The sequence below is a fragment of the Sarcophilus harrisii genome, chromosome 4 (genome assembly GCF_902635505.1).
Source record: "Sarcophilus harrisii chromosome 4, mSarHar1.11, whole genome shotgun sequence".
NCBI lineage: Eukaryota > Metazoa > Chordata > Mammalia > Dasyuromorphia > Dasyuridae > Sarcophilus > Sarcophilus harrisii.
In genome coordinates, this window is record NC_045429.1 from 32,941,447 (window position 1) to 32,967,607 (window position 26,161).

The window sequence follows — 26,161 nt, forward strand, 5'->3', positions numbered from 1 at the left end:
TTTCTATAATTCTCAGGTTTTCCCTCAATAAAATCATTTACATTCCTTTTCTTATCTCCTAAATTGTTAAATATAAGTGGAAACTTTCCCTCTATTCATTCAGTTTTTGTGCATTCTCAACTTATTTCTCTTAAAGGTTAGGCAAGACTCACTAGTTAATAACATTTTTGAAAAACCTGCTTCAGTTTCCATACTAGTTTGGTGAATAAATTCTGACTCATTCTCAAAGGAGGAAGAAGTTTATATCAACACTTTCAAGGCACAGGGGTCCTCAAACTAGGCCCGTGGGCCAGATGCGGCAGCTGAGGATGATTATCTCCCTCACCCAGGGCTATGAAGTGTCTTTATTTAAAGGCCCACAAAACAAAGTTTTCGTTTTTACTATAGTCCGGCCCTCCAACAGTCTGAGGGACAGTGAGTTGGCCCCCTATTTAAAAAGTTTGAGGATCCCTGCGAGTATCCTAAGAGTTTTATGAGATATCCTTTGCTATTGGCTTAAGCCTCCCCATCATGAATGTTTTTTCCCATTGTTAGGGACTAATGGAACTAGCACCCCAGTTCTATTTAACCCCTTAGCATCTCTTCATAATGGAATTATTTATGACACAGTTGAATAAATGTGCAACATTCCTGCCCTAACATCACAAGGGACATACTTATCCCTACACCACTCTGGTCTTTGGAAGGAGTTTCTAAACAGCACTGGTCTCACCAAATTCTCCTCTCAGTTATTACTGGCCCAGGTCCAGAATGTTGCTCCCAAAGGTCACTCCTTGCTCCTCTGGGCATCTGAATTGCTTTGCCTGAAAACATTTGAACTAGATTCTAATTTCCAGATTCTTGTGGCTTGATCTCCTGACCTTTCAAAATTCCCCAAAATGGAGATTCTACTCCCTTCACTTAGAATGGAAAAAAGATATCTAAAAATGCCAAAGCATTGAGACCTATTTCTTGGGGCAATCTTGTCTTAGTTCTTCTATCATTCAATGTCCATGTAACTTCATACTCTGATGAAATGCTATCTCCTGTCCAGATGACTGGAGAATTCTTGCTCAGATTGAAAATTTTCTTCTATTCCTTTCCTTCCTTCCTTTCTTTCATTCATTTTTTCTTTTTTCTTTCTTTCTTTCCCTTCCTTCTTTTTCTTTCTTTCTTTCTTCTATCCTTCCTTCCTTCCTTTTTCTTTCTTTTTTCTTTTGTTTTTCTTTCTTTTCCCCTTTTTTATTTCTCTTTCCTTTTCTTTCCTTCTTCCTTCTTTCTTTTATTCTCTTTCTCTCTCCCTCCTTCCCTCCCTCCTTCCTTTCCTCTCTCCCTCCCTCCTTTCTTTCTCTTTCTTTTTTCCTTCCTTCTTTCTTTCTTTTCCTCATTTTTCTTCCTTCCTTCCTTCCTTCCTCCCTCCCTTCTTCCTTCCTTCCCTCCTTCCTTCCTCTTCCTTCCTCCCTTCCTTCTTCTTCCTTCCTCCCTCCCTTCCTTCTCCTTCCTTCCTTCCTTCCTTCCTTCCTCTCCTCCCTCCCTTCCTCTTCCTTCCTTCCTCTTCCTTCCTCCTCCTTCCTCCTTCCTTCCTTCCTCCCTTCTCCTTCCTTCCTCCCTCCCTCCTTCCTTCCTTCCTTCCTTCCTTCCTTCCTTCCTCCCTCCCTCCCTCCTTCCTTCCTTCCTTCCTTCCTCCCTCCCTCCCTTCCTCCTTCCTTCCTCTCTTCCTTCCTTCCTTCCTTCCTCCCTCCTTCCTTCCCTCCTTCCTTCCTTCCTTCCTTCCTTCCTCCCTCCCTCCCTCCCTTCCTTCCTTCCTTCCTTCCTTCCTTCCTCCCTTCCTTCCTTCCTTCCTTCCTTCTTCCTTCCTCCTTCCTTCCTTCCTCCTTCCTTCCTCCTTTCCTTCCTTCCTTATTTTGCACATGGCTAATGTGGAAATGTTTTGCCTGACTTCACGTGCATAACCGAAATCCTATTTCTTGCCTTCTCATTGAACAGGAGAGATGCTGGAGGGAGGAGAGAATTTGGAATTCAAAATTTCAATAAATATTAACTAAACAAACCTTTTCAATGACTTTCCTAACTCTATTATTGGGAATTTCCATCTCTGGGGAGATTTGACCTCTCAGTCTCAGACTCTGACGTCCCTTCTAGAACCAACCTGAGGGGAGGGGGAGGGGAGGGAGGGAGGGGAGGAGACCCTGGGGCATCAGTGGCTCGGAGCTCAGCCCTGCTGGTCCAATCCCGGCCTGGGGGCGGGGCCAGGTGGATGACTCGGGGATCGGCTCCGCCTGGCCCTGAGGTGCTGAGGCCTGAAGGCCTGTGCGTGACGGACTCGCGAGGACGACGACTGCGGACCGATGGACGCTCCGACGGACCCCGAGAGGTGAGGACAGCCGGGTGCGCCCCGAGTGCGCTTGGGCACGGCACCGCCTTCTCCGGGCCTCAGTTTCCTCACCTGTAAAATGTGTGCTTGGGAGCAAAGGAGTGGAAAGGACGTCCGGTTCCGGGTCAGAGGAGCCAGGTTCAAATGCAGCAGTTCCCTGGGCCTCAGTTTCCCCACCTGTAAAATGAGCATAAAAAGAGTGGCATTCCCCTCCCCCCTTGGGAACGTCACGTGACTAATTGCTCCCGCGTGAACGTGAGTTGTTGCGCGTAATGGCTGTGGATGGACTGATCAGATATTTCTGGTGTATTTCCAATTTTTAATGAGCCTATTTGCGAACTATTTTGCAGATCTTAAATTGGTGCATTAATATTAGTTATTGTTGGCAATGAATGCTGATTTTATTGTTCAGGTCTCTTTCTGGCGCATTTCAGATTTTTTTTAGTGAGAAAATACTTGTAAAGTGCTTTGCAAACCTTAATGTGGTGCAGAAATACTAGCTGTTTTTAGGAATGACTTTTGATTGATTGATTGATTGATCAAGTATCTTTCTGGTATATTTTCAGTATTTAATGAGAATATTTGTAAAGTGCTTTGCAAATTGCAAAGTGATGCATCAATATTAGCTGTTATTGGAAATGATTTGATTGATCAGGTATCTTTCTGGTGCATTTTCAGTTTTTTTGAGATTATTTGTAAAGTACTTTGCAAATTAAAATAATGAATAAATGGTAACTACTTTTAATAATAGAATTCCTTTTTAGTGCAGAGGACCAAATAAAAGAGCATCCCCTAAACCATCTTCTAGGTGTGGCCTGGGAAGGATTGAGCCCCTCCCCTCTCCATTAAGATTGAGTCGTGTCTGGACCACTCAACCTTTTGCAGGTGATATCCTCCAGACTTAAAGCATGATGGATTTCTATCAAACCAGTAATCTTTTTATGTCTTTGTAGATATGAATGCATTTGGTGTAAATACATTTGAAATAAAATAATTTAAAATAAATTTGAAAATGTTAATTTATAAATGAGCATTATTTTGAAATAATTTAAAATAAATTTGAAAATGTCAATTTATAAATGAGCATTATTAGAAACGTCTAAGGATAATAAAAGTTTCTTTGCAGAAATAAGTGTAGGTATAGGTACGAGTACCGAATGTACTTACAAAATAAGAGAATTATCTTGAAACCAGTTTAAAATTAAGAATTTAATTACAATTTCAATTTGTGGGAAGACTTTCTGCATAGATGAGATAATGAAGCTATCAAATTATAAAATTTTAATAAATAATCGTAGCAAAAATAAAATTTTTGAGGAAATAAATGAAAAAAGATCTCTGGCCATGTTTATGTGTTTTTGTGATAAATATTATACTACAAATTAAAAGTAAAGTCTTAATAATCTAAGCTAAAAACTTTAAGAACTCATTTTAAATCTTAATTCTAACATATTTCTTAATATAAACATGCTTAAGTAATTGAGTTCTTACATGCTCCATTTTAATGCTTATTTATATAGTGAAGATAATTCCAAAATTCCTCATCTCTCAGGATACTCACAGAGATTTTGTTATATGAACTTTGAACTACAAAATAGTTCACATAGTTACATTGAAGCTCCAAGTATTTAGGGGAGACTTCAAATTTATCCCAAGAGTGAATTAAAAATTATATTTAAAAGCTGATATCAGTATATTAAAGGTGAAAGCAATGATTGTTTTCTTATATGAACCCCCTCCCTCTCCAAAAAAAGAAGAATTGCTATAATCTCATATATCAAATCTTGAAAGAGGATAATATTTTGTTTTGGTAATTTGGCTCTATCTGTTGGAAGTCTAGTGGAACCTTTCCCCTTTTATTTGTAGTTTTTTTTTTTTTTTTGGTAGTTTTATTTGTAGTATTTTTCTCATTTTCAGTCTCTCCGTGAATAAATAAGAATCATGGATACATTTATAGGCAGAAGATGAGCAGCTTTTAAGCATGTTTGGGGCAGCATGGACCAAGTACAATGTTTCTTTTCAAGTTTTATTTTAGAAAGTTTTGGTAGCAAGTGGAGTATGGTGGTAGGTGCTCTGGAGCTGGCATGGTTGACCTGCATCTGCAGCCCTCCTTTAACACCCGCGGGACCTTGGCTGAAGTGTTTTCTTTCTCATGTCCTTCTCTGTGAAGGTTGTCCACCTTCCAGCTATGATTCTCAAACCCTCTTCTGCTTGGAAATGGAATCTTATTGGGAGCGTGGATCCTGTAACAATGTCTCCCCAGCTTCCACTGATGAGGAGAGGAGGCCGGAGAAGTTAAGTGTCCTGTGAGGCAAGAATGAAAGGCACTGCTAAGAGCTGAAAGGGAACACTTTATCTGGTAATTTTAAACAACAGCTGTACAAGGCCTGCATCCCCAACTACATTGTATTAGTTAGTAGTAATTAATTAACCAAACTCTTTGCAGCTCTTGCTTAAATGCAGAGAATGATGGGGAGCTAGATCACTTGGTTCACTTCCTTGCCCTGTCACTAATTAGGGTGAGGTTGAGTTAGTCAGTTCACCTTGTGAGGTCCTGTCTTCTTATCTGCAGTCTTAGAGGGCTGCATTTGCTGCTCTTAGGAGCCCTTCGAGCTCAGACCATCAGTGTCCAAACTAAGTGTTTACCCAAGACCTCTCTAGAGTCCTCTCTACCCTGAACCTTAACCAGGATGCATCTGCTGGTGTTCAATCTCTGTCAATATTTCGGAGTAGGAGGAAGACTTAAAAAGAAAAGGTATTCACTAAGTCAGGGTGAGCTAGAAAAGGGAATCAAGAAGCTAAAGGAAGAATTTGATGTATGAAAAGGGAAAGGAGGTGTGGGACTGTCAAGTGTTAAGAGCTGTTAAAGATGTTCTGTCATGTTGTTAATGGCAGCTAAGCAGGGGGATTGTAATCTCACACAAGGGTTTAAAAGATAAAGACTGAAGTTCCCAAATATAGTAAGTATAGAGAGCAGGGAGGAATTGCTAGTAACTTTCTCTGAGGACGCCATCCTTTCCTTCTGGCCTAGTTAGGTAATCATGTCCAAAATGCAGATTGGTCTCCTACAAGAGAATATGAAGGGGCTGGAAATGATTCTCCCACCTCAGATTATCGGGGACATGTTTCTAGATTTCTAGATAGAATCTAGATTCTAGATTCTAGATGCCATACCAGGAGGAAGGGAGGAAAGATTACCTCACAATAAAAGAGATAATATTAGGGGGAAGATGTGGGCTACTCTGAACAAACAACTGCTTGTCGTCTTTTTTTTTTTTTAACTTTCTTTTTTATTATAGCTTTTTATTTACAAAACATATGCATAGGTAACTTTTCAACACTGACCCTTGCAAAACCTTGTGTTCCAACTTTTCCCTTCCTTCCCCCACCTCCTCCCCTGGATGGCAGGTAGTCCCATACATGTTAAATATGTTGAAGTATATGTTAAATACAATATATGTATACATATCCATACAGTTATCTTGCTGCACAAGAAAAATCTGATCTATGAAGAAGGTAAAAATACCTGAGAAAGAAAACAAAAATGCATGCAAACAATAACAGAAAGAGTGGAAATGCTATGTTGTGACTGGCAGAAAGGTCTAGGATACAAAAAAGTAGATTGTGAGGCTTTTTTCACCCTAATACATGGTGAGAACATTGTCTCAAGCTTCAGGTTTTTCATACTGCTATTTGCAGAGCTAGTTCTGGGGGTCTGTAAGTTTTTGGTAGTTACGAAGTAATATGATCTAAGGAGAGGTGTGATCACTGCTCTTCTGACCTGTGCTCTGGTTTTACTCAGGAAAAATCCTTGCTCTCTTATAGCCACTAGTATATTCCGGTTGGATCTGGAACTGTGACTGGGTCCCCTACTCTCCTGTAGCCTCAAATGCTTGTACTTCTTTCTGCCTTGGAACTGAGACCAGAGTTGCTTCATAAATAACCACAAGCACTCTTCTCCATTATGGACTTGTGACCTGGGCCGCTGCTCCCCTCCTGCTGCTCCTGTTCTTCCTTGAACTGTACTGGGTAATGTAACAGGGTCCTGAACCCAGCACTAACAAAGACTTCTCTGTAATTTCTTTCTAATCAGTCATCCAACCTCCTTCACCTCTTGCAGTCATTGATGTAGTTGTCTCAGAGACCTGCTGCTGGTGCTTTCAAGCCCCAGAACAGCCATCATCCAGTAAGACAGACCTTTCCTGCTGACCTCCTAAATTTTCTGGGCCTGAAAACTTGTTTTAGCTTGACCTTTTGCTGGTGCTGCTTCTTTAGAATTCAATTTGAGACATTTTTAAGAGTTGTTTCGAGAGGAATTGGAAGAGTTCAGATTTCTGCCTTTACTCTACCACACTCAGATAGTTATTTTTCTGCCTGACAGCAAAAATAGAGATCTGTTGTATTCTAGCTCATTTATTTAAGACATACTAGAAAACATCCCAAGATGGGTCAGAATACATAACTGCTCTCCATGTTACATAATTCACATAAGTGCAAATAGTGTTGCTGGAAGGAACCTAAAAAGCACCACCAAGATTACTAACATTGGGAATGAAACTGAGTTCCATTGGAATATAGGTGATTTCTCATCACTGATGCCAGTCAACAGCACAGAACTCCAGGAAAGAAAAGTAGCTTTTGAAATTGAATGTATGGCCAAGAATTCCTGGGATTCCTGGACCAGTGCTTAACATATAGGAATAACAGACTTTTGGATAGGTCGTGAAGTATCTCTACAAAGATTTGTCAGAATTTTGTGTCTACAGTCTTGCAAATCTAATACAAAAGACTTTAAATCAAGAATGTTGTGGAAGGGAGAAAACTGTTTATGAATATTCAATGATCTGAGCATCATGGAAAATCACTAAAATAGGAGAACAGTCTCTAAGGATAGAAAGAAAAAATTCAAGAAAGGAACCTGTAGTAACCTATGGCCTCAAATGTCTGTATAAATCATAAAGTATAAAAAGGTTTTTTCGATTTTGTACTTTTATCCCCAGTGCCTTGCACAGTGTCCTGGTACATTGTAAGCCTTGTTCCTAGCTGGGTGAGAACATTGCTCAACCTTCAGGAAAATGCTTTCTTGTTGCTAATAAGGAAGATGAGTAAGAGATCTGTTGTAAGAGATATATTGACTTCCTCAGACTGGGCTAGTTTTGTCTTAAAAGGTAATGGATCTTTTTCAAGATGTCATTGGTCCAGGAGAGTAAAGCTCCGACCATTGCCTGTGCACATCTCACAAATACATCGCAGGAGCAGGGACCTCCATCCTCAGTCAGCTTGGGCTGGTGATCATGAAAAATGCAGAGGCAGATTAAATGGTGGTCAACTGGGGCAGTTGCTGTATTTTTGTTGACTCTTCTTTCTCTGCCAGTGATAAGGAAACTTCTTTCTGATTGAATTAACCAAAGATTTATCTATTTTGTTGGCTTTTTCATAAAACCTTGGTTTTGTTTATTAGCTCAATAGTTTTCTTATTTTCAATTTTATTAATCTCCCTTTTGATTTTCAGAATTTTGAATTTGGTATTTAAGTGGGGATTTTTAATTTGTTCTTTTTCCAGCTTTTTTAGTTGTATGCACAATTCATTGATCTCTTTTTCTATTTTATTCATATATATATATATAGAGAGAGAGAGAGTGAGTGTGAGTATGTGTGTGTGTGTGTGTGTGTGTGTGTGTGTAGACCAATATAGATGCAAAGAGACCCAGTCAGCCCACTTAGTTCTTAAAAGGTGGGTGCAGGATATGGAAACTGGAGTAGGGTACAGAGGATTAATATAAAAATATGGTGCTGCACTACAGAAATAGAGGCAAAGCTCAAAATGAATTTAATCTAGCAAGGGAAGAGAAGGAAAACAAAAAAGAGTGTTTTGTTTTTAAGTTCTGCTGGGGACAAGAGGAGGGCCAGGAACCCTGCCCGGAGCTGGCAGGATGATGGTTAGCTGGGAACAGAGAAAGCCTTTGGACCGAGAAGACGGAACAAAAGTGGTCAATGGGGAGTTGCAAATGAGGAGTTTGTGGGAGAGCCCCTCACTTCCTTTATGAGTTCAATGATCCGGGCCTATTGGACTGCTTCTGCCGATTCTGAAAGAACTGACCAATGCCATTGCTGAGCCAGAGATTGTGGGAAGGGCTCGTGGTCCTGGCTAACATGGCTTTATCAGGAACAGGTCATGCCAGACTAACCTTCTGCCCTTTTTGGACAGGATGACTAAACTAGAAGTTGAGCCTAAACTAGTCTGTGGGGAATCGAGCATAGTTAAGTGACTTGCCTGGAGTCATACCTACTGTGATTGTGTCAGAGTTGTATCTTGAATATATCTTGGAAGTTTCTCTCATTCTAAGACTGATCTTTTATCATTTATAACCAATTACTTAATTGGAAATGTTTTTCTGAAACTTTGTCAAAAACTATAAACTAATTTTGATTTCTTTTACTATAGACTGAAAACCATTCCATTTTCAACAGATGATTGCCCTTTTTCATTGAGTAGTTTGTTTTTTGTACGACCAGATCAAACTGAACAGTAAGTATGCCACATAGAAGCAAAATGTTATTTTAAAAATATTGCTGGCTAAGGACTTTTTGTTTTATGATCCTCTTGGTAAATAATCATATATTTATAAATGTGCAAATTACAAACGAAGATTTGAAAAGTGCTTAAACTGATCAGATTAAACCTGAGTTAGAGTGTGCTTGGATTGCTTATATATCTGGATTATTGCTTTTCCTATGCTTTTTTGGATCAGGCAAATGAAAAAAAGTCATCTCCAGGACTCATAATTTGTCTTGGATTCATCTGAGGTGGTGCATAGACATAGGTACTGTTAGAAACACACTCTTGACACTGGAAATCAGATATCGAGGAACTTTTATTAAAGAAGAATACATTTCTGTCATAAGCAGGCTCGGCTCCTCTTTGGGAAGTGGGAACGCTAAGCACAGAAGCGGGAGAAGTTTTATACTTGTTAGCTGGGGCAGCCACTACCTTCAGAGACCAGATTGGTCCATTCCCTTCTGGGTTACAATCTTTCTGATACCCTCACTATATGTTTCTCTCTAAATAGGTATAAACATGCCCTAACCTCCCCCCACCCCATACATCCCATGTTCAAGAATGGCAGAAAACTACTCCTATGGAATGTGTTGTTTAACATTCAATTAGCCTATTAGGCGGGCACAGTAGTGATTTGGTCAAGTCAGGTCATTGACCCCCAACTAGTTTGGGTTGATCTGCTATTCTCTTAAGTTTGTGGTGTTCTCAGAACCACAAGACTCTTCTGATTGGCTGAATTCACATGTGCCTTCCTAGACACCCCCCACCCCATTCCTTATTTGCTCAAGGTTTTTATTGATCATTTAATTGTTCCATGCCATCTTAACCTTTATTGACCTCTCACATTCCGAAAACCTCTTGGTCAGTGGCACCCACTCTTCCAAAATACCTCTGAAGTTTGCAGCACGCTGTGGAAACCCAACTTTTCAGTATTTCTCATAGTACTAAGATAGAGGAATAAAGAAAGTGAGAATGAAGATTGGGGAGTAGGGAGTCTAAAACATTCTGCTCTATGTGACAAAGCAATCTTGTTTACCTTTTATTATAATCAGTTTTACCGAAGGTGATGGACCTTACATATGATCAATTCATTCAATTTTATAATCACTTGTTAAAGGCATGGCACCGAGGGGCAAAAAAAAAAGTTGTAAATATGACTGCCCTCAAGGAGCTTACCATCTAGTTAGAGAGACAAGGCATTTACATAGAAAACGGTGAACAATGCAAGGTGTATTGTTATAGCTGTCAAAGGAGTACCATAGGCATTGAAGGGTGTAGGAGTTCAGAAGAAGAAATCCTTACAGGGATATCAACAGAGAAAGGTGTAGGAAATTCATTTGGTCCCATAGGATGGAAGGACTAAAATAAGTAGAGTGGAAGAAATTTAGCATTTCTAATTATAGGAAGAACACGAGCCAAATGAGACTGTGCAAAGCATATTCTTGGGCAAGCAGCTAGTGTGATCTACTTGATAGTTAAAGTTAGTGTAGTGATAGAAATAAAAGATAAGATTGGAAATGTACATTGGGCCTATCTTGTAGATGGCCTTAATGCCAAGTAAAGAAGATTGGATTTCCTATGTAATGCTACAGAGGACCAGAGGAAGAGGACTTTTGAGCAAGGGAGAAACATAAGGATGTCCTGGAAAGTATCTTGACCAGGTGTAAGATATATTAGCTTGAGAAGAGACTGGAGGCAGCAGATCAGTTAGAAAGTAGTCCTAGTGTGAGCTAATAAAAACCTGGTTTGGGCTGCAACAGAGAGAGAGAGAGAGAGAGAGAGAGAGAGAGAGAGAGAGAGAGAGAGAGAGAGAGCGCAGAGGAAAAACGTTCACTTCTGAAAAAAGAAGAACCTGCTGATTGTGGATTCTAGCTGAATTGGAGTCACTGAGAGATTGATCTGAGCTGGGAATCAGGGGCTATCATTGACATGAGTGTAGATTTGAGGAAGAAAATGGTAGGTACAGTTAATGTGCTCTGTGTTTACTGTTTTAAATGATTCAGAAGATGCGCAAATAAAGACACAGAGGATGTTGAATCCTAGAATTGGAAGGTACATTAGAGGACATTTAATTCAATCTGTACCATTATTGACAAATTGTCATCCAGCTTCTAATTGAAGATCTAATTCTCTTTTCCCCTATTCATGAAGTGCTAAGAGTATTCTCTTTGCTCATGGTGAATGTGCATCCATTTGTTCTTGAAGCTCCAATCAAGTAACCCCTTTGCCTCATATGATCTCTAACCTTGTAACTATGGGAGAGTGGGCCCCAGACTTTAAGGGTGTACCAATTCTTTTTGCTTACCCCATTAGTAAAGACCACCTTCCCAAACTCATTAAGTAGAAGTGGACTGGAACCAGACAGGAGTACTTTAAATATCTAAGAGAGAAGTTTTTGTTGGATCCTGAAGGCACCAGGGAAACAGAAGTATGATGTATTCAGGCATGCCATTTGGCAGATATTAAAGTGTATACATTGAAGAGGGAAGAGACTAGGGTTGACTAATTAGGACTCTATTGCTATAGTCCTTTTGAGGGGTGATAGGAGCTTGACCTGAAATCGTGTCTATGTGACTGTAAAGAGATGACATAAATATGGGAGATAATGTAGAAGTAGAAATGAAAGAATTAGCAGCTGTTGGATATGGGGCTTAGGGAAGTTGAAGAACTGAAGATGACTCCAATATTTTGAACTAGTCACTGGGAAGGATGGTGCTGAAATAAGGCTTGTGTGCATAGACACATACATATATATGTAGGTACATATATACACACACATATTATATTACAATACATTATGGAGTAAACTGTCCAGATGCAGCCGTGATAAGTTTAGAGAAGTGAAAGATCAATTTAAGAGGAAAAGTTTATTTCATAATGTTATTCTGATGAATAATAAGCTATTTACATTTAATAAATATTACTTCTGGTTATATACTTTATGAATTATTAGTATATTTGATTATTACAACAATTTGACAAATTTCATAATTTCTTTTGAATTATTTCTAGGTATACTGATGATAAAAGCCCGTCCTATTGGTTTCTCCCACCTGCTCCACTGATTTCTGAAATTCCAGATACTCAAGTATTACAAGAAGAATTAGATGGATTTAAAGCATTAGGTAAATTTTTACATGTTTCTTTAAAAAGAAAGAAACTCATTTTAATAAACCTAAAAAACCAAAGAAAAACTATCATGTTTGAAAAAAATGAATTTTATTAAAATATCTAGTGTTTCCCATTAAAACAAAGATCTCTATTATGCAAAGGTTTCCAGAAAAACTTGCTTTGTATAAAGTAAAGTAAAATGTAAAATAATGTTTGATATAATATCAAAATTATACTTAATATACATATTTATATAGTCTATACATATCTATGGAAATATAATATTTGACATATATTCTTTAAATTAAAAAAATTCTCCTTGAAAGACCGTTTCCCATTAGGTTTTAAGGTTTTGCTACTGCAAAACAATTCTTTAGACACTGTCACAGAAAGGAAACCTTTTTTCTTCCATTAGCCATTAGTACGATTTCATTTACCCCTAGGGGCAAGTATGTATACTAAGAGGTTGCAAAGAGTGCTCAATTTTCATCACAGTATGGTCCTAGAAATTGCATTATAAAATGAATTGCTATAGTGAATTAAATTTTCCTGTAGGTTAAATGTTAAAATTGGTGGACATATTCATGACCAAAGATTAAAATTAAATTTCAGATAAATTGTTAATGAAACCAATAGTTTCATAAAAAGATACATAAATTATATAACTCTATAATCATTTAAAGAGTAAAATTGTGCTCCAGGGTATGGAATCAAAGTCTATTAGAGCTGAAAGAAACCTTCAGTTAGAATTCATCAATCCAACCTCCTCCTATTCTCATTAAACATTTCCTTGTAGCAATCAGAGCTATTTGAAATCAAATTGTTGTTCTCTCTACTCTGTTTGAGATTAATACAAAACTAAAAACTGGGTAAGCATAGTGTGTTCATGTGTATTCCACTTGCTTTAAGTAGAGAAAAATAATATTAGGGATTTTACTGGAAAAAATCCTAAGTAAAGTGAAACTCTGAGTTGAGGACTGTCTCTTCTAGGCATGAGATTCATATCCATATAATCAGTAACTCAGAGGGCATTTCTTAAGCACTTAACTATGTCAGTTATTGTGTTAAACGCAAAAAACAAAAACCAAAAAAGCAGAAAGAGTCCCAGCTCTCAAGATGCTGATAGTCTAAAGGGGGAAACAATAGGCAGATAACTGTACAAACAAACTTTATCCAGGATAAATTGGGCATAGATTCATTGATTATTTTTAAAGAATGGTATAATCTGTGAAGAGACAATTCACTATTGTTGTTGTCTTGTATGACTTTGCACAAATGTGTTCAGACTCTCACTGTCTCACTTGCCTTATTTGTAAAAGGGGGAGGTTGGATTAAAGTCCTTGCCATCTCTAAAAATTTCATGGTTTTGTGAAAATTTGAAGCTATATTTTCACAACTTTATGTTATTTCCATTGATGCTTCTAAAGTCTCCCAAAGTAAAGGACATTTAAAGGATAAGCTCATATCTAAGAATCTGATTTATTTAAACAAGGAAGCAAGGCTTTCCATTATAGAGGTATAGGATTAACATGATTGACATCAGCAGACATCATCACAAGATAAGAAACTGCATAAAAACTTTTTTTATTAGTCAGAATTCAGGGAGTTGGGATCCTGAATTGAGTGTGTTTGGGTTTTTCTGTCCTCAATTTTCAGGAGAAATAAATCACAAATAAATAGAAACTATATCTGGGACTTATTTTAAAAGACAAATTCCAGAATGTGCCAGTCCAGAGTTAGTCCAATTTCCTGTGCCTTTTACTTTTATTTCTGCAATACTGTACAATGAGAATACATGTCTCTGCAAGAGCCTCTGTAAGCAAAAAAAGATTCAATTTATCTTTAGTCTGATGGATTTATTGCAGCTTAAAAGGGACCAATTAAATTATAGTTTCAGCAAAAGATCCTGTTATTTCTTAGTCGTTGGTTAATGAAAGTTCAAGTCAAATGAAATTTTACTCTGTCATAAGTGTCTGAGGTTTATGGGTTTAGCTTCTGAGTAATTTTTAAGTATATAATAACATATAAATTATATGCTTGTGAAGAAATTTAAATTATTACACTTTTGTGTACAAAGATATAGTATACATATACCAACTAGTAACCCAAGTTGTGTCAGAGAAATAAAATAGATTATATGACATTGTCAGTTACGGAACATTTTTATTGACAAGTAATAGTCTGATAATCTCTAATTCCTCCAAGACAGGGAAATGCCTCACTCATATTATCTCTCTCAGTACTTAAGATAATCTACTCTATTGTATCTTTTACTTATTTTATTATTCTCCTTTTTATGTGAACATATTCATGAATTAATTTGGAGTATGTTTAATATAGATGAATATGTATATTTTCTTAATGTTCAGTAATGTTCAGTACCCCAGCTTCTGGGCTTACACAGACCAGATTCAATCTTGGGGGTTCCTCAGATCCTCAAATATCACTCAGTTTTTGACTTGTTTTTATCCTCTGCCTTACCCTGTTAATCTTTGGGAAATTTCAGAATATATAGCTTGTAAAAGGATTCTTAGCTCTTCTGTAGTCCCAAGGTAATAACACACATATCAACATATCAGGTATAGGGTGACCCTTATTTCACCTCACAGAAAATGCACAAAACACATAAAGGACTTAAAGTAATTCTGAACCAATACTCCCCTTTCCTGCTAGTCCTTCCTGTTAGTCCTGTATAGTCCCTAGACTTAAGGCACAGCTGTAGGAGTTGGACTTCTTTTAGAAAGGAAATAGAACCGTGGCTGCTATAAGTTACCTTTCAGCCTCTCAATGAAGCCCATTTTCTTTGGAGTTCCACATACTGACATCCAGTCTTGCATTACTCTGAGGGCTTAGACTCTTTCATCACGAGGCTGTTAGACATTCCGCTGCTGATCTCGGGTACATGGTCATCCATCCTACCTCCCTGGAGGCTGGGATTCCCCTGGAAGCAAAATAAAATTGAGGTTGCTTAAGGGGCAGCTTTCTTCCCTTCAGAAGTATATCCTATGAATAACTCTGTGATAATTTCACAAGGCAAAGGCCAGGTCTTTTGCTGCCCTCTATTATGACTTATTCTTGAGCTGTATTTTCAGCTCCAAAGAAATACATCTGTCCGTCTCTTCTCCGCAGGAGGCTCGCCCTACCTAGGAATGACCTCTTCTCTTGACTAGATTCTAGAATTCTCCTGTCTCTGTCTGTGTGGCACAATGGGCAAAGCACTGCACTTGGAATCAGGAAGAGTCATCTTCAGATGTCAGCTTGTACACTTACTCACTATGTCACTCTGGGCACAGTGTGTGCTCTTCCTGTCTCACCCAGTTTCCTTATCTGCAGGGGGCGGGGATCAAAATAGTACCACCTCCCAGGGTGGTTATGCACATCAGACGAGATGGCAAATATAAAGAACCTTGCACATGTTAAACTTTATCAGTGTCATTAGTCTCCAAATTCTCCCCCTTGAGATTGCTAGAGAGGTAACCTGAGGCTGACAGCATGCAGGACCTACTCTTCTTTCTCCTGTTTATCATTGTTCATTTATTTTAGTCATGTCTGAATCTTATTAATCCCATTTGGAGTTTTCTTGGCAAAGAGAAGTGGAGTGATTGGTCATTTCCTTCTGCAGCTCGTTTTACAGATGAGGAAACTGAGGCAAATAGAGAGAAATGACTTTCCTGGCTAGTAAGGATCTGAGGCCAGTTTTGAATCTTGCTGACTGCAGGTCTGGTGCTCTACCCACTGAACCACCTGGCTTGCCCTGGCTTCTTTCTCTAGAAAGTGAGATCCAGGTGTGGTCCTCTCAGGTTGCATGATGGGGAGGACATGCAATTCCCATCTACTGGCCCAATTTTCTGGCCCAATATATCTTTTAACAACTTTCCAAGTCAGTCAGTGAGTCAGTACGTATTTTTTAGGCACTTACTGTGCACCAAGCTGAGGATACAAAAAGAGGCAAAAAATACTTGCATTCAAGGACTTTACAGTCTAATGAAGGAGAAAATAAGTAAATATGTACCAACAAACCACACACTGGATAAATAGAAAACAATTAAAAGAGAGAAGACAGTAGTATTAAGAGAATTGGAAAAAGCTTCTTGTAGAAGTTGGGGTTTAAGTTGGGACTTAAAGGAAGCCAGGGAAGCCAGAAGGTAGAGATGAGGGCCAACCTTCCTAGATGGAAAAAGTGTGTCCTTGTTTGAGGAACATCCAGGAGGCAACATTACCAGCTCGAAGAGTCTGTGGGAGGAAGTAAGACCTAAGAAACTGGAACTATGGGGCTTTCAGGACCTGACAGTGGGTATAGTAATGTGGTCATGGGAGTGATAGAGGGCCCTCAGATTTTTTGAGTAAGAAGGTGACATTTGTGGGCTTGGACTTCAGGAGCATCCATCATGGTGGTGGGTGAGTGGAGGAGGGCTGGGAGTGGGGAGAGACCTTGGAGGCAGGTTGCCCCGGCATCTGCTGCAGTGATCCAGGAGTGTCTCAGAGGTTCTGTGTGAGTGAAATTGGCAGGCTTGGTGATGGGCTGGACGTGAGAGGGAAGAAGAGTCCAGGATGTGTGAGTCTGGGGGCCTGGAAGGGCATTGCCCTCCACAGTAATGAGGCAGGAGGTAAAGCAGGGTTTAGAGGGAAATGTACATTTCAGGTTTCAGGTACATTAAGTTGTATACTAAACATCCAGTTTGAGACGTCCAAAATGCTGTTGGAGCTGAGAGACTGGAGGTCAGTGGAGACTCAGGACATTTGCCAGCATCAAGGTCCCCATTTAAGAAGGGTGTCCAGCTCAGCTGCATCTCCTTCCTCTTCAGGCTGCACGTGGGCTTTCCAGTGGCCTAAGCAGGAACCTTCTTCTCCTCCTCTTAACTTCATTTCAGAGTGTAAACTCCTTCAGGGTAGGACTGTTTCTGCTTTTATTTGTGACCCCCTTCAGTAGACAGTAGGAAATCGACTATTAGCCAAGTGAATTTCATTCTAACATATTCTATTCAAATATATTGTGGATATTTTGATTAAAATTTAGGGCTATAGTGGAAGGCTCTAGTTTGCATTCACAATTTTTTAGTTGTTTACTCTAATTTTTTTGGAAATTTAAATATGATTTATGTATCTAATGTACTTTTGAAGTTTCATTATATTATGTGTGATTTTATCTTTGCGTTTGAGACAGTTTTTTTTTCAAGTGAAGCAAACCTTTAATTTGATAATGAAATTCAGTGGAAAATGAAACTTAATTTGTAGAAATTTGCTTTAATGCAGCTTTTTTAAGGAACACAGCTATTCCATACATGTCTCTCACATTACAGAGCAGACAATCTTCAATTTACAGTTATCAGATAGAGTGATTTTCACTTATAACCCTCTGGCAGTTAGATCCTTTTTATTATTTGCACTTACGGCAGGCAGCATACACATGAACATACTATACTTAGCCAGTTTTGAGGAAATTGGTCCTAGCTTCAAACCCCAAAGAAAGATGAATAATTTGATCTCAAATGCTTATACTTGGTGCATGGAAATTTATAGTGATTCTTAGTGTTATAAAACATAATTGTTAAAAGGAAATTAGAGATCATCTTAGTCTAACCTTTTATCTTACAGGTGAGTAAACAGGCCTAAGAATTACAGTAAGTTGTGGAGAACAGTATGGTGGGGAAATCCAAGAGGTCCGGTCTTAAATGAGAAAGTGGGCAAAACACACAGCAGTAGATGAGGGAAGATCTTTTTTTTTAATTGCCACAGTCAAGCTTGTTTTCTTCCATAGTTTATTCAGATATTCTTTTCAAAATCATCATAAAGAATTCCATGACTGAGAAGTTGCCCTTTTGCTTCCTGATTTGGTATAGTGAAAGACCATAATATAGGACAAAATTAAATTTAAAAATAAATAAAACAAACATTTATGTATGTCCCTTTCTAGTTCACTATTCAGTTACTGTAGCTTTGTTGTATTAATATGTGTAGGTATGTAGACATATATGTTTATATACTTTCACATATATGTGTTATTCATAGGTAATATGTATTATAGTCAGTATATATGCAGTTTTGATTCTTTTGATCTTTGGGTCATTTCATATAAGTATTCCTATATTTTAAGATAAACATTTTGACATTAAAGTTTAAATAAAATGTTATGTGATATCATACATAGATATATTTTGGAGGATTTTGCACTAATTGTATAGGAGTATAACATATAATTGGTCAGTTAATTATATATTGTGTTTGTGTTCGTTCTGTTAAATTCTGAGAATCAGATCTCTGAATTACATTCTCCACTTCTCTCTCTTCTGCATTACATCTCCACCAGGAACATAACCTCCTATTAAAATGTAAATATGATTTTCTTGCAGAAATAATTTACATCATTTAGACTTATGGTGTTTTTCAAGGAATCTGACCTTGTCTTAGATAGAAGAATAATATTCATTTTAAAAACCTGATCTTACTGGAAAAGCTTCTAACTTTTCCCCATTACAAATAATGCTTGCTATAGGTTTAAGGTAAATACTTATCAAGTTAAGAACAATCCATTTATGCCTATATTTTCAAGTTTTTTTAAATAGAAATAAGCTATCAAAGTCTTTTCTGAATCTATTGCTATAATCATAGGATTAAAAAGCTTTTATTATTGATATAATCAATTAAGTTAATAGTTTTTCTTATGTTAAACATAGCTGTATTCCTGGTGTAAATCCTGCTTGATCATAATGTATAATCTTTGTAATAGATTGTTGGAATTCTTTAGCTAGTGTTTTATTTAGGACTTTTTGCATATAAAAATTGTGTACTATATTGTAGTCTATTAAGTGTGTAATAGTATTATGTTTTAAAAATGTACATTTTCATTAAAAATACTTAATTGCTGAAAAATGCTAACCATTATCTTAGACTTTAGTGAATAATCTTTTTGCTATTGGAGGGTCTTGCTTTGATGTTGATGGCTTTTGCCTGATCAAGACGATGTTTGCTGAAGGATGGGGTGGCTACAGTAGTTTTTAAAATAAGACAATTATTTTTCAGAGAATTTTATTTAATTCTGACAGATGAAGTGTTTTTTTTTAGTAGTCAATAGTACGTGTTGCGCATTTCCATTTTGTTGTTTTTAAGTAATTTTTCAGTCATAGCTGACTCTTTGTGACTCCTTTTAGGATTTTCTTGGCAAAGATACTGGAGTGGTTTGGTGTTTTCTTCTTCAGCTCATTTTATAGATGAGGAAACTGAGGCAAACAGGATTAAGTGACCTGTGATTAGTCATAGCTAATGTTTGAGGCCAAATTTGAACTCGGTTTGGCTCCAAGCCCAATATATCATATAATTGCCCCAGACATACCATTAAATCATACCATTAAAATCTCCATGATTGTGGAGATGTGATCTTTATTATGTAGTATAGCTTGAAAAGACTGTATGGGGAGGAGGGGTAGCAACAGAGAACTTATCCTGGAATCAGGATCTCGTTCAAATGCTGCTTTAGGCACTTATTAGCTGTGTGACCCTGCGTCACTTAAACCTCTTCCACTCATTGCGTCCAGTCTTTTCATTGAAAGTTAGGACCACTATAGTAGCCAAAAGGATGACAGAAGTGGTATTATTTTTAATGTCATTCTTATTAAAATATGATAATCACAATAAAATAATCGCCACAAACATGAGCCTTTCATTTTTCTGATACTTCTTGTTTTATTCCTCTTGTATAAGGATCTATTTGAGAATTTTTCTCATTAACATTCTACTTTAATTTAATTAAAAAAAGGTTTTCTGGAGAAAACAGTATAATTAGTAATAACTTTTTTTTTTACAGAGCAAACAAAGAATAAGGAATTGTTTACCTCACATTTGAATACTTGTAATGAAACTACAAATTTCATGTCACCAACACACGGATTAGAGTTTGACTTTTACTCCAACAAAAGCAGAGAAATGAAGCCAAACCTAGGAATGACAGATATGGACAATTTACTAGCTGGGCCTGCCAAACTGACTTATGGTTCCATAGCTCAGAACCGAAATCATACCGGGGCTGTAGAACCAAGTAAAACCATTGTTTCAGGTGATAGAACATTCCTTGACTCTTCAGAAAAGGATAAAAATGAAATTATTCCTTCAGTATTCCGAAAAAGGTATGTGCTATTTTATTTTATTTTTTGGGGATTAAGTGACTTTCCCAGCTCACGTAGTGAGCTAGTAGGTATTAAGTGGCTGAAAGTGACTTTGAACTCAGGTTCTCCTGACCTCAGGGCCGGTATTCTATCCACCATACCGCCCAGTTGCCCAGGTATGTGTTACTTTAGTGAAGTATCAAGTTTAATTTTACTAGAATCATAATTCTTTTACCTGCTTTTCCAACATTGTTATGGCATAGTCAAGCAAGAATCTATTTGATTCACCATGGGTATTATTTATTTGAAGACCAAATAATGTCCTGGGTAATAGAGTAATTTATTGTCTTTCTTCCTAACTATAGCTAGATAATACCCAAATCATTAACTGGGCCAATCAAAATAGCTTTTAATATTTTTTTAATTTGCAATAATAAAAATGTTTTCAGTGGTAAATGAAAATTGTAATGGGTAGAACTGTGCTTTGACTTTCTAGGATTTTGATTGTGAGTGTATGAAGAAATCCAAGGTCATAAGCCTAGAGATATATAAAACTCTTGAATCAGAATCCCTTTCATTTTACAGATGATACCTCTAAGACCCAGAGAGACAAGGGTATTTTCACTAGTCAATATAGGAAATTATTGGTAGAATCAGTACCCAAAATGAGGTCTCCTAAATCATCCTTCACTGTTATTTAAGAAAAATGCCATTATCTGTGTATTTATCAACTTCTCTTTCCAAAGGACTTCTCTAGTAGGACTTCTTATATTTGCACTGCCATGGTGCCAGTTCATTTAACCATCTCATTCAGGTAATACCCAATGAACTGTAACTCCAGAAATAGAAAGGTCAGTCTTGTTTAACTGTTTTGTTAGATCTGTGATTTCATTGGCATGATTGACTTTCTACCACTAAAAATAGGTTTAAAGCTAGAAGAAAGCTTCTAATAAAAGAGGCCTGTAAGATCATCATCACTTAATTTTTAAATATTAGGTTTTAAAATGCTGAACTTAAAAGTATCGAAAAAAGAGCATTTCCATGTACACAACAGAACAAAACAGGATTGCATATGAAACTGTAAATCTCATTTCATAGTGCTTGCTTTAAAAAATTTTTTTTACATATGACTTTCAAGCCTGTTCTGCACATTCCTTCTGAATTTCCTTCTTTCCCTTTAAAAAAGTTTCAGTGGCTCTCTCTCCCATTTTTGGCATATCTCTTTCTACAATACTTCAGCCTCTCACCCCCAATTAAAAAGAAAAAATAGGAATAAGAAAAATAAGAAAAAAAAAACCATACCAAATAAGCATAATCAAACAAATTGAATCTAGATAATGGTCATATCCAAAAAGTGTCTCTTTCTGCCCCTTGGGTCTATCATCATGCTTGGCGGGGTGGGCAGTATGCGTCATCACAGGACTCTGGAGACATGGTCTGTGATTGCATTGATGAGAGTTCTTAAGTCTTTTAAATTTTTTTTATTTACATCATTGTTGTTTTTGTATAAATTGTTTTGGCACTTTTAACTTTACTCTGTAGCAGTTCATACTATTTAAAATTCTCTGAAATTGCCTTTTTTCTTTTCTTACATGACAATATTTCATTATATCATATGTCCCAGCTTGTTTATCTAGTCCCTAATTGATGAGTGCCCCCTTTAGATTCCACTTCTTTACTTTGATTTATTTTTCCCTTTTAATATCCCCGTCAAAATTAGGAAATTTGTTTTCCTTTTAGCTATTCCTTCTTGGTTACTATCTTCTCTTAACCATGCTACCTTTTGCTAGTTTCTCCATTAGTTTTAATGCGTTTCTCTTTCAAACGCTGTATGTTCAACTCTCCTTTGTTTCAGAAAAAAATGAGGTTTATCTGATGCAAATACCACTTTCTCCATGTTTGTATATTCTTCATATACTTCAGTCATGAGAAATAAGTTCTAGGCCCTTTCCTCCTTTCTACATGAGTGTATTCTTTTTATTCTCATTTCTTTTCCCCTTTAAAAAACCTTCAGAGTAAAACCAGACTTTTTTTGAAGACTTAAGTTTTGAACATGGGACATGTGCTTCCTCTCCCCTTATTAAAATGTTAGTGTTGTACCACCATGCAATCCTTTTCAATGTTTTTAGATAGCATTTATGTAGTGTTTTAAGATTTGAAAAGTTTTTTACATGTTTTATTTTACCCTCTAAGCAATACTGTGAGGCATGCCGTTATATCTATACTTGATAAGGAAAGAAACTGAGGCAGAAGTTTAATGACTTGCCGATGCTCCCATTGCATACTGGCAGAATTTGAATTCAGGTCTTACTGTCTACTTTTTCTCTAGCTGCTTATTCTCCTTCCAATTCTTTCTTCAGGAGCTTTTATTTTATTTTTTAATGTCTTGTTTAATTTCTTAATGGATCTATATAGTTCTCATGGAAGAATCCATTTTTTTCTGAATCAGCTTGCAGTTGTTATAGAATTACTTCTTTAGAAAGATCTCTGTATCTATAATGATTTTTTGATATTGGTCAGCCTTTTCTTTGATTCACTCCTTTCTCTGGCTTTAATTCCCAAGCTGGGCCTTTGTTCTAGGACCAAGGTCTGCCCCTTGCTATACTTGTTGGTGAGATGTTTGGCCTTTCTTGATCTCCCCTGAATTCTCTGCATCGTAACCTCTTGAGGTTACACTCCCTTGAATTTTTGAGGTGGAGAGTGCTGGATCCTGAGGGTCCCCTTTGACATCTCTGTATGACAGGGAGCTCAGAACCACTGGACCTGAGCTGTCCTCACCTAATCACTGCTGGGCTTTTTGATCATTACTGTTCCCCAATAACTCCCTAAGTTTCCACTTGGGCACTAGCAGAAGATATTGATGTTAAGATTAGTTTTGTGTTAGTGAATGCTTTAGGAATGTCTTGATAATTTTCAAATGCAATTTAGACTGATCTCCTTTTTGACAAAGGAGGTTTATTTCTTTGCAACAATTTTAAAACATGAATGATTTAATTTGATAGGATATCCATATAATTGCACATTGCAGTCTCAATACTATGGTTTTTATCCATTTTGGTTTTTGGATGTGATTGGTTACAGCCATCTATTTTGAATTTCTGTGAAATTTACAGTTAAGAATGCAATTAGTAAATCATACACAAATAGAAATATTTAAAGAGCCTTACTGTTAATGAGGAAATCCTTCTTTTTCTGGACTTTACAGAAAACATCTTCTGTGAAATTGGTAAATGTTTTAGAAGAATTTAAGTTCACCCAAAGAGTTCACCTGTGGTTGTTTTAATGTGGCTAAAAGAATTGTTCAAAACCTAAAACAAATTTTTTTTCATATCTTAACAACCACAGAATTTCCAGTTCCAACATTTACTTTGCTTTTACATTTTTGAGGTATATTGAACTTGGCAAACATGGAAAACCCATGGAATTGGCATTATCCTTATCCAACACCAATATTTTAAACAAGATTTTATATTAATTTCAGACTCTTATGACAAACTTTTGGATTTTTCTAACCATAAAGAAATACCACTGGAAAATATCACTCTTGGGAGTATGTCTCCATAGATCAACTTGATTTTTTTTTTCAGATGATAGTTTAGACAGCCAGGAATGTATGTTATGTGTATGTATGTACATATATACATATTTGTAATGACCGCACTAGCACCCAGGACACCCCAGAATCAGCCAGAGTCAAGATAAGCAAAAGTCCTCCATCTTTTCGGTCCCCACACCCAGGATTGAACAGGATGGAAGCAGATTCTCCGCGACAGCCTCCTCCCTCCCGTCTATCACCAAGAATGTGTCTCTGGCTAGCTTACTCCATCCCCTAGTCCCTCCTACAATCCTCTATACGGCAATCATTGAGCCAGTATGGATAGCGGAAAGGATCATTTTCCAAGCCATAGAGTATTGTCCAATCAGAAGTTAGTCTCAAGCGCTCTTCAGTCCCCAACTCAGTGCATCAACCCAATTAGTTGCAGCCCTCTACACATATTCATGTATGCAGTTAGCTTCATGTTTGTGTTATTCTTTTCAGAATTTTATAAAGTTGATAGGTGTTTGTTGATCAACTTTATGGGCATATTTACTGATTCATGGTCTTGTTAAGTAGCACTTTGAAGGATTTCTCTGCGATCTATTTCAGAGCTTCTTAAACTTTTTCCACTCATGAATACTTTTTGCCGGAGAAATTTTTATGTGACCACAAGTATATAGGTATATAAAGTAGGTATACAAATCTAACATTTATTGATAATAAATCATAAAGAAATTATATTTTAAAAAATTTTGGTATGCAAATAATTAACCATTTATTAAAGATGAAAGCAAATTTGCATACTAATGAGATGGGTGTGCATGTTTATTTTTACAAGGAATTAAATCTGGGCAAAATATTTGATGCTTTTTACTGTGGCCAAATTTTTTGTGACCTGTCTTATTCATTTATGCAACCCCACATGGGGTCACAGCCCACATTTAAGAAGCTTTGATCTTTGAATATGAAAATAACAAATAGCAAAAAAAAAAAAAAAATCATTTCCTGGCCACTATAGCTGTAGGAAAGGAACTTCTCAATACAAGAATGAGAGACAACACAGAATAAAAGATAGAGACTGATACTTCTTAGCATTGTAATCAGAGGCAAATTGCTTGGTGTTCCTGACCATGTTTCTTCATCTGTTGAATGGGGATTCTGCTAGGATTGTGGTAAGGATCCATTGAGCTACTGCATGTAAAGCACTTTGTGACCTTTACAACATGTATATAATGACAATAATAACACCTAGTGCTGATATAATGCTTTAAAATTTATAAAGTGCTTTACAGTGATTTTGTTTCAACCTCACATCTACCCTGGGAGGTCATTGCTGTTATTATCTCCATTTTATAGATGAGGAAACTGAGGCAGACAGAGTAAGGGATTTGCCCTGGGACAGTCATCTTGAAAGAGTTTGAGGTTGGATTTGAACCCCAAGCCAGCACTTTCTATCCATTGCACCACCTAATTGTCTCCAGGTCCATATTGCATTATGCATGTCTGTTATGATTATCATTGCTATTCTTATTCTCATTATTGTCTTTGGAACATTCCAATTTTATTAGGTTTTTCATTTTCAAATTGTATTGTCCTAATTTGGTTGGCCAAGAAATGTTGCATTAATCTTGAGATGGCCACAGAGTAGAATATTAACTTCATTCATTGGTCATACTTGTAACTTATTTGAAATTTTTAGTTAAGTTAAATCACATAACTAAAAAAAATCTATATCATGAATATTTCTTGTGATATTCTTATCTAAAATGTAATCTTCTCTGGGAGCAGGTTTCTTGGGAGTCTTCTGGGGGAGCAGCCTTCCTTTCAGTCAGTAATCACCCCAAATGCAGCAGGGTGTTAAAGTTTAAGTCTTTTATTGTCTCCTTCAAATTCTTGTCTCTTCCTGGGGCCTGGTTAGCTTTCTTAGAGGCCTGTCTCTCTCCTTGGTTCTGAGAGCTCCTGCTGCTAGTCCTTTGCCTCTGCCAGCTTCTGCTTCTTGTTCCCTCTGAATGTCTCTGAATCCAAAGGTTTGTGCTTCAGCCTCCAGCCACATCAAAGGTAGATGATGGAATGAATCTGCCTCACCCTCCGAGAGCTTCTAGTGCGCTTGTCCTTTTTGGCCCTGACAGCTCCGCCTTATATGTTCCACACTGAGTATATTATACACCAGTCATTATGTCACTAGGAAACCATTATTTGTTGTAGGATTAAATCAATGCTAAACTAGATTTAACCACTGTCTCCCCAATTCCACTTACTTAGCACCTTGTTTCAAGTTCTGGCCCATAACAATTTCTAATTCTTTCTCTGTTGTAATTTGCAAATAACTTTACTGAATTGAAGTGGACCCAGGTGAGTGTCTGTGAAGGGGACATGATACACAATGTAGAATTTCCTAGTTATGTTTGAAAAGAGATTAACTCATTTAGTTGAATAACTTTCAGTTTATATAGTTGTTAATGCAAATTATATATGTATATATACACATGAAACTGTCTTTT

At 37.1% G+C, this 26,161-nt stretch overlaps 1 protein-coding gene across 1 annotated transcript in view; it reads left to right on the plus strand.

The window, feature by feature from the left end:
- Nucleotides 1–2,236: 2,236 nt before the first annotated feature.
- The window catches only part of HFM1 (helicase for meiosis 1), a 103,039-nt gene continuing 79,114 nt past the window's right edge, over nt 2,237–26,161 (plus strand). The window contains exons 1-3 of the mRNA XM_031968565.1: nt 2,237–2,427; nt 8,799–8,882; nt 11,925–12,037. Coding sequence (XP_031824425.1) covers nt 2,237–2,427; nt 8,799–8,882; nt 11,925–12,037 — 388 coding nt within the window. The remainder of the gene's footprint in view (nt 2,428–8,798; nt 8,883–11,924; nt 12,038–26,161) is intronic.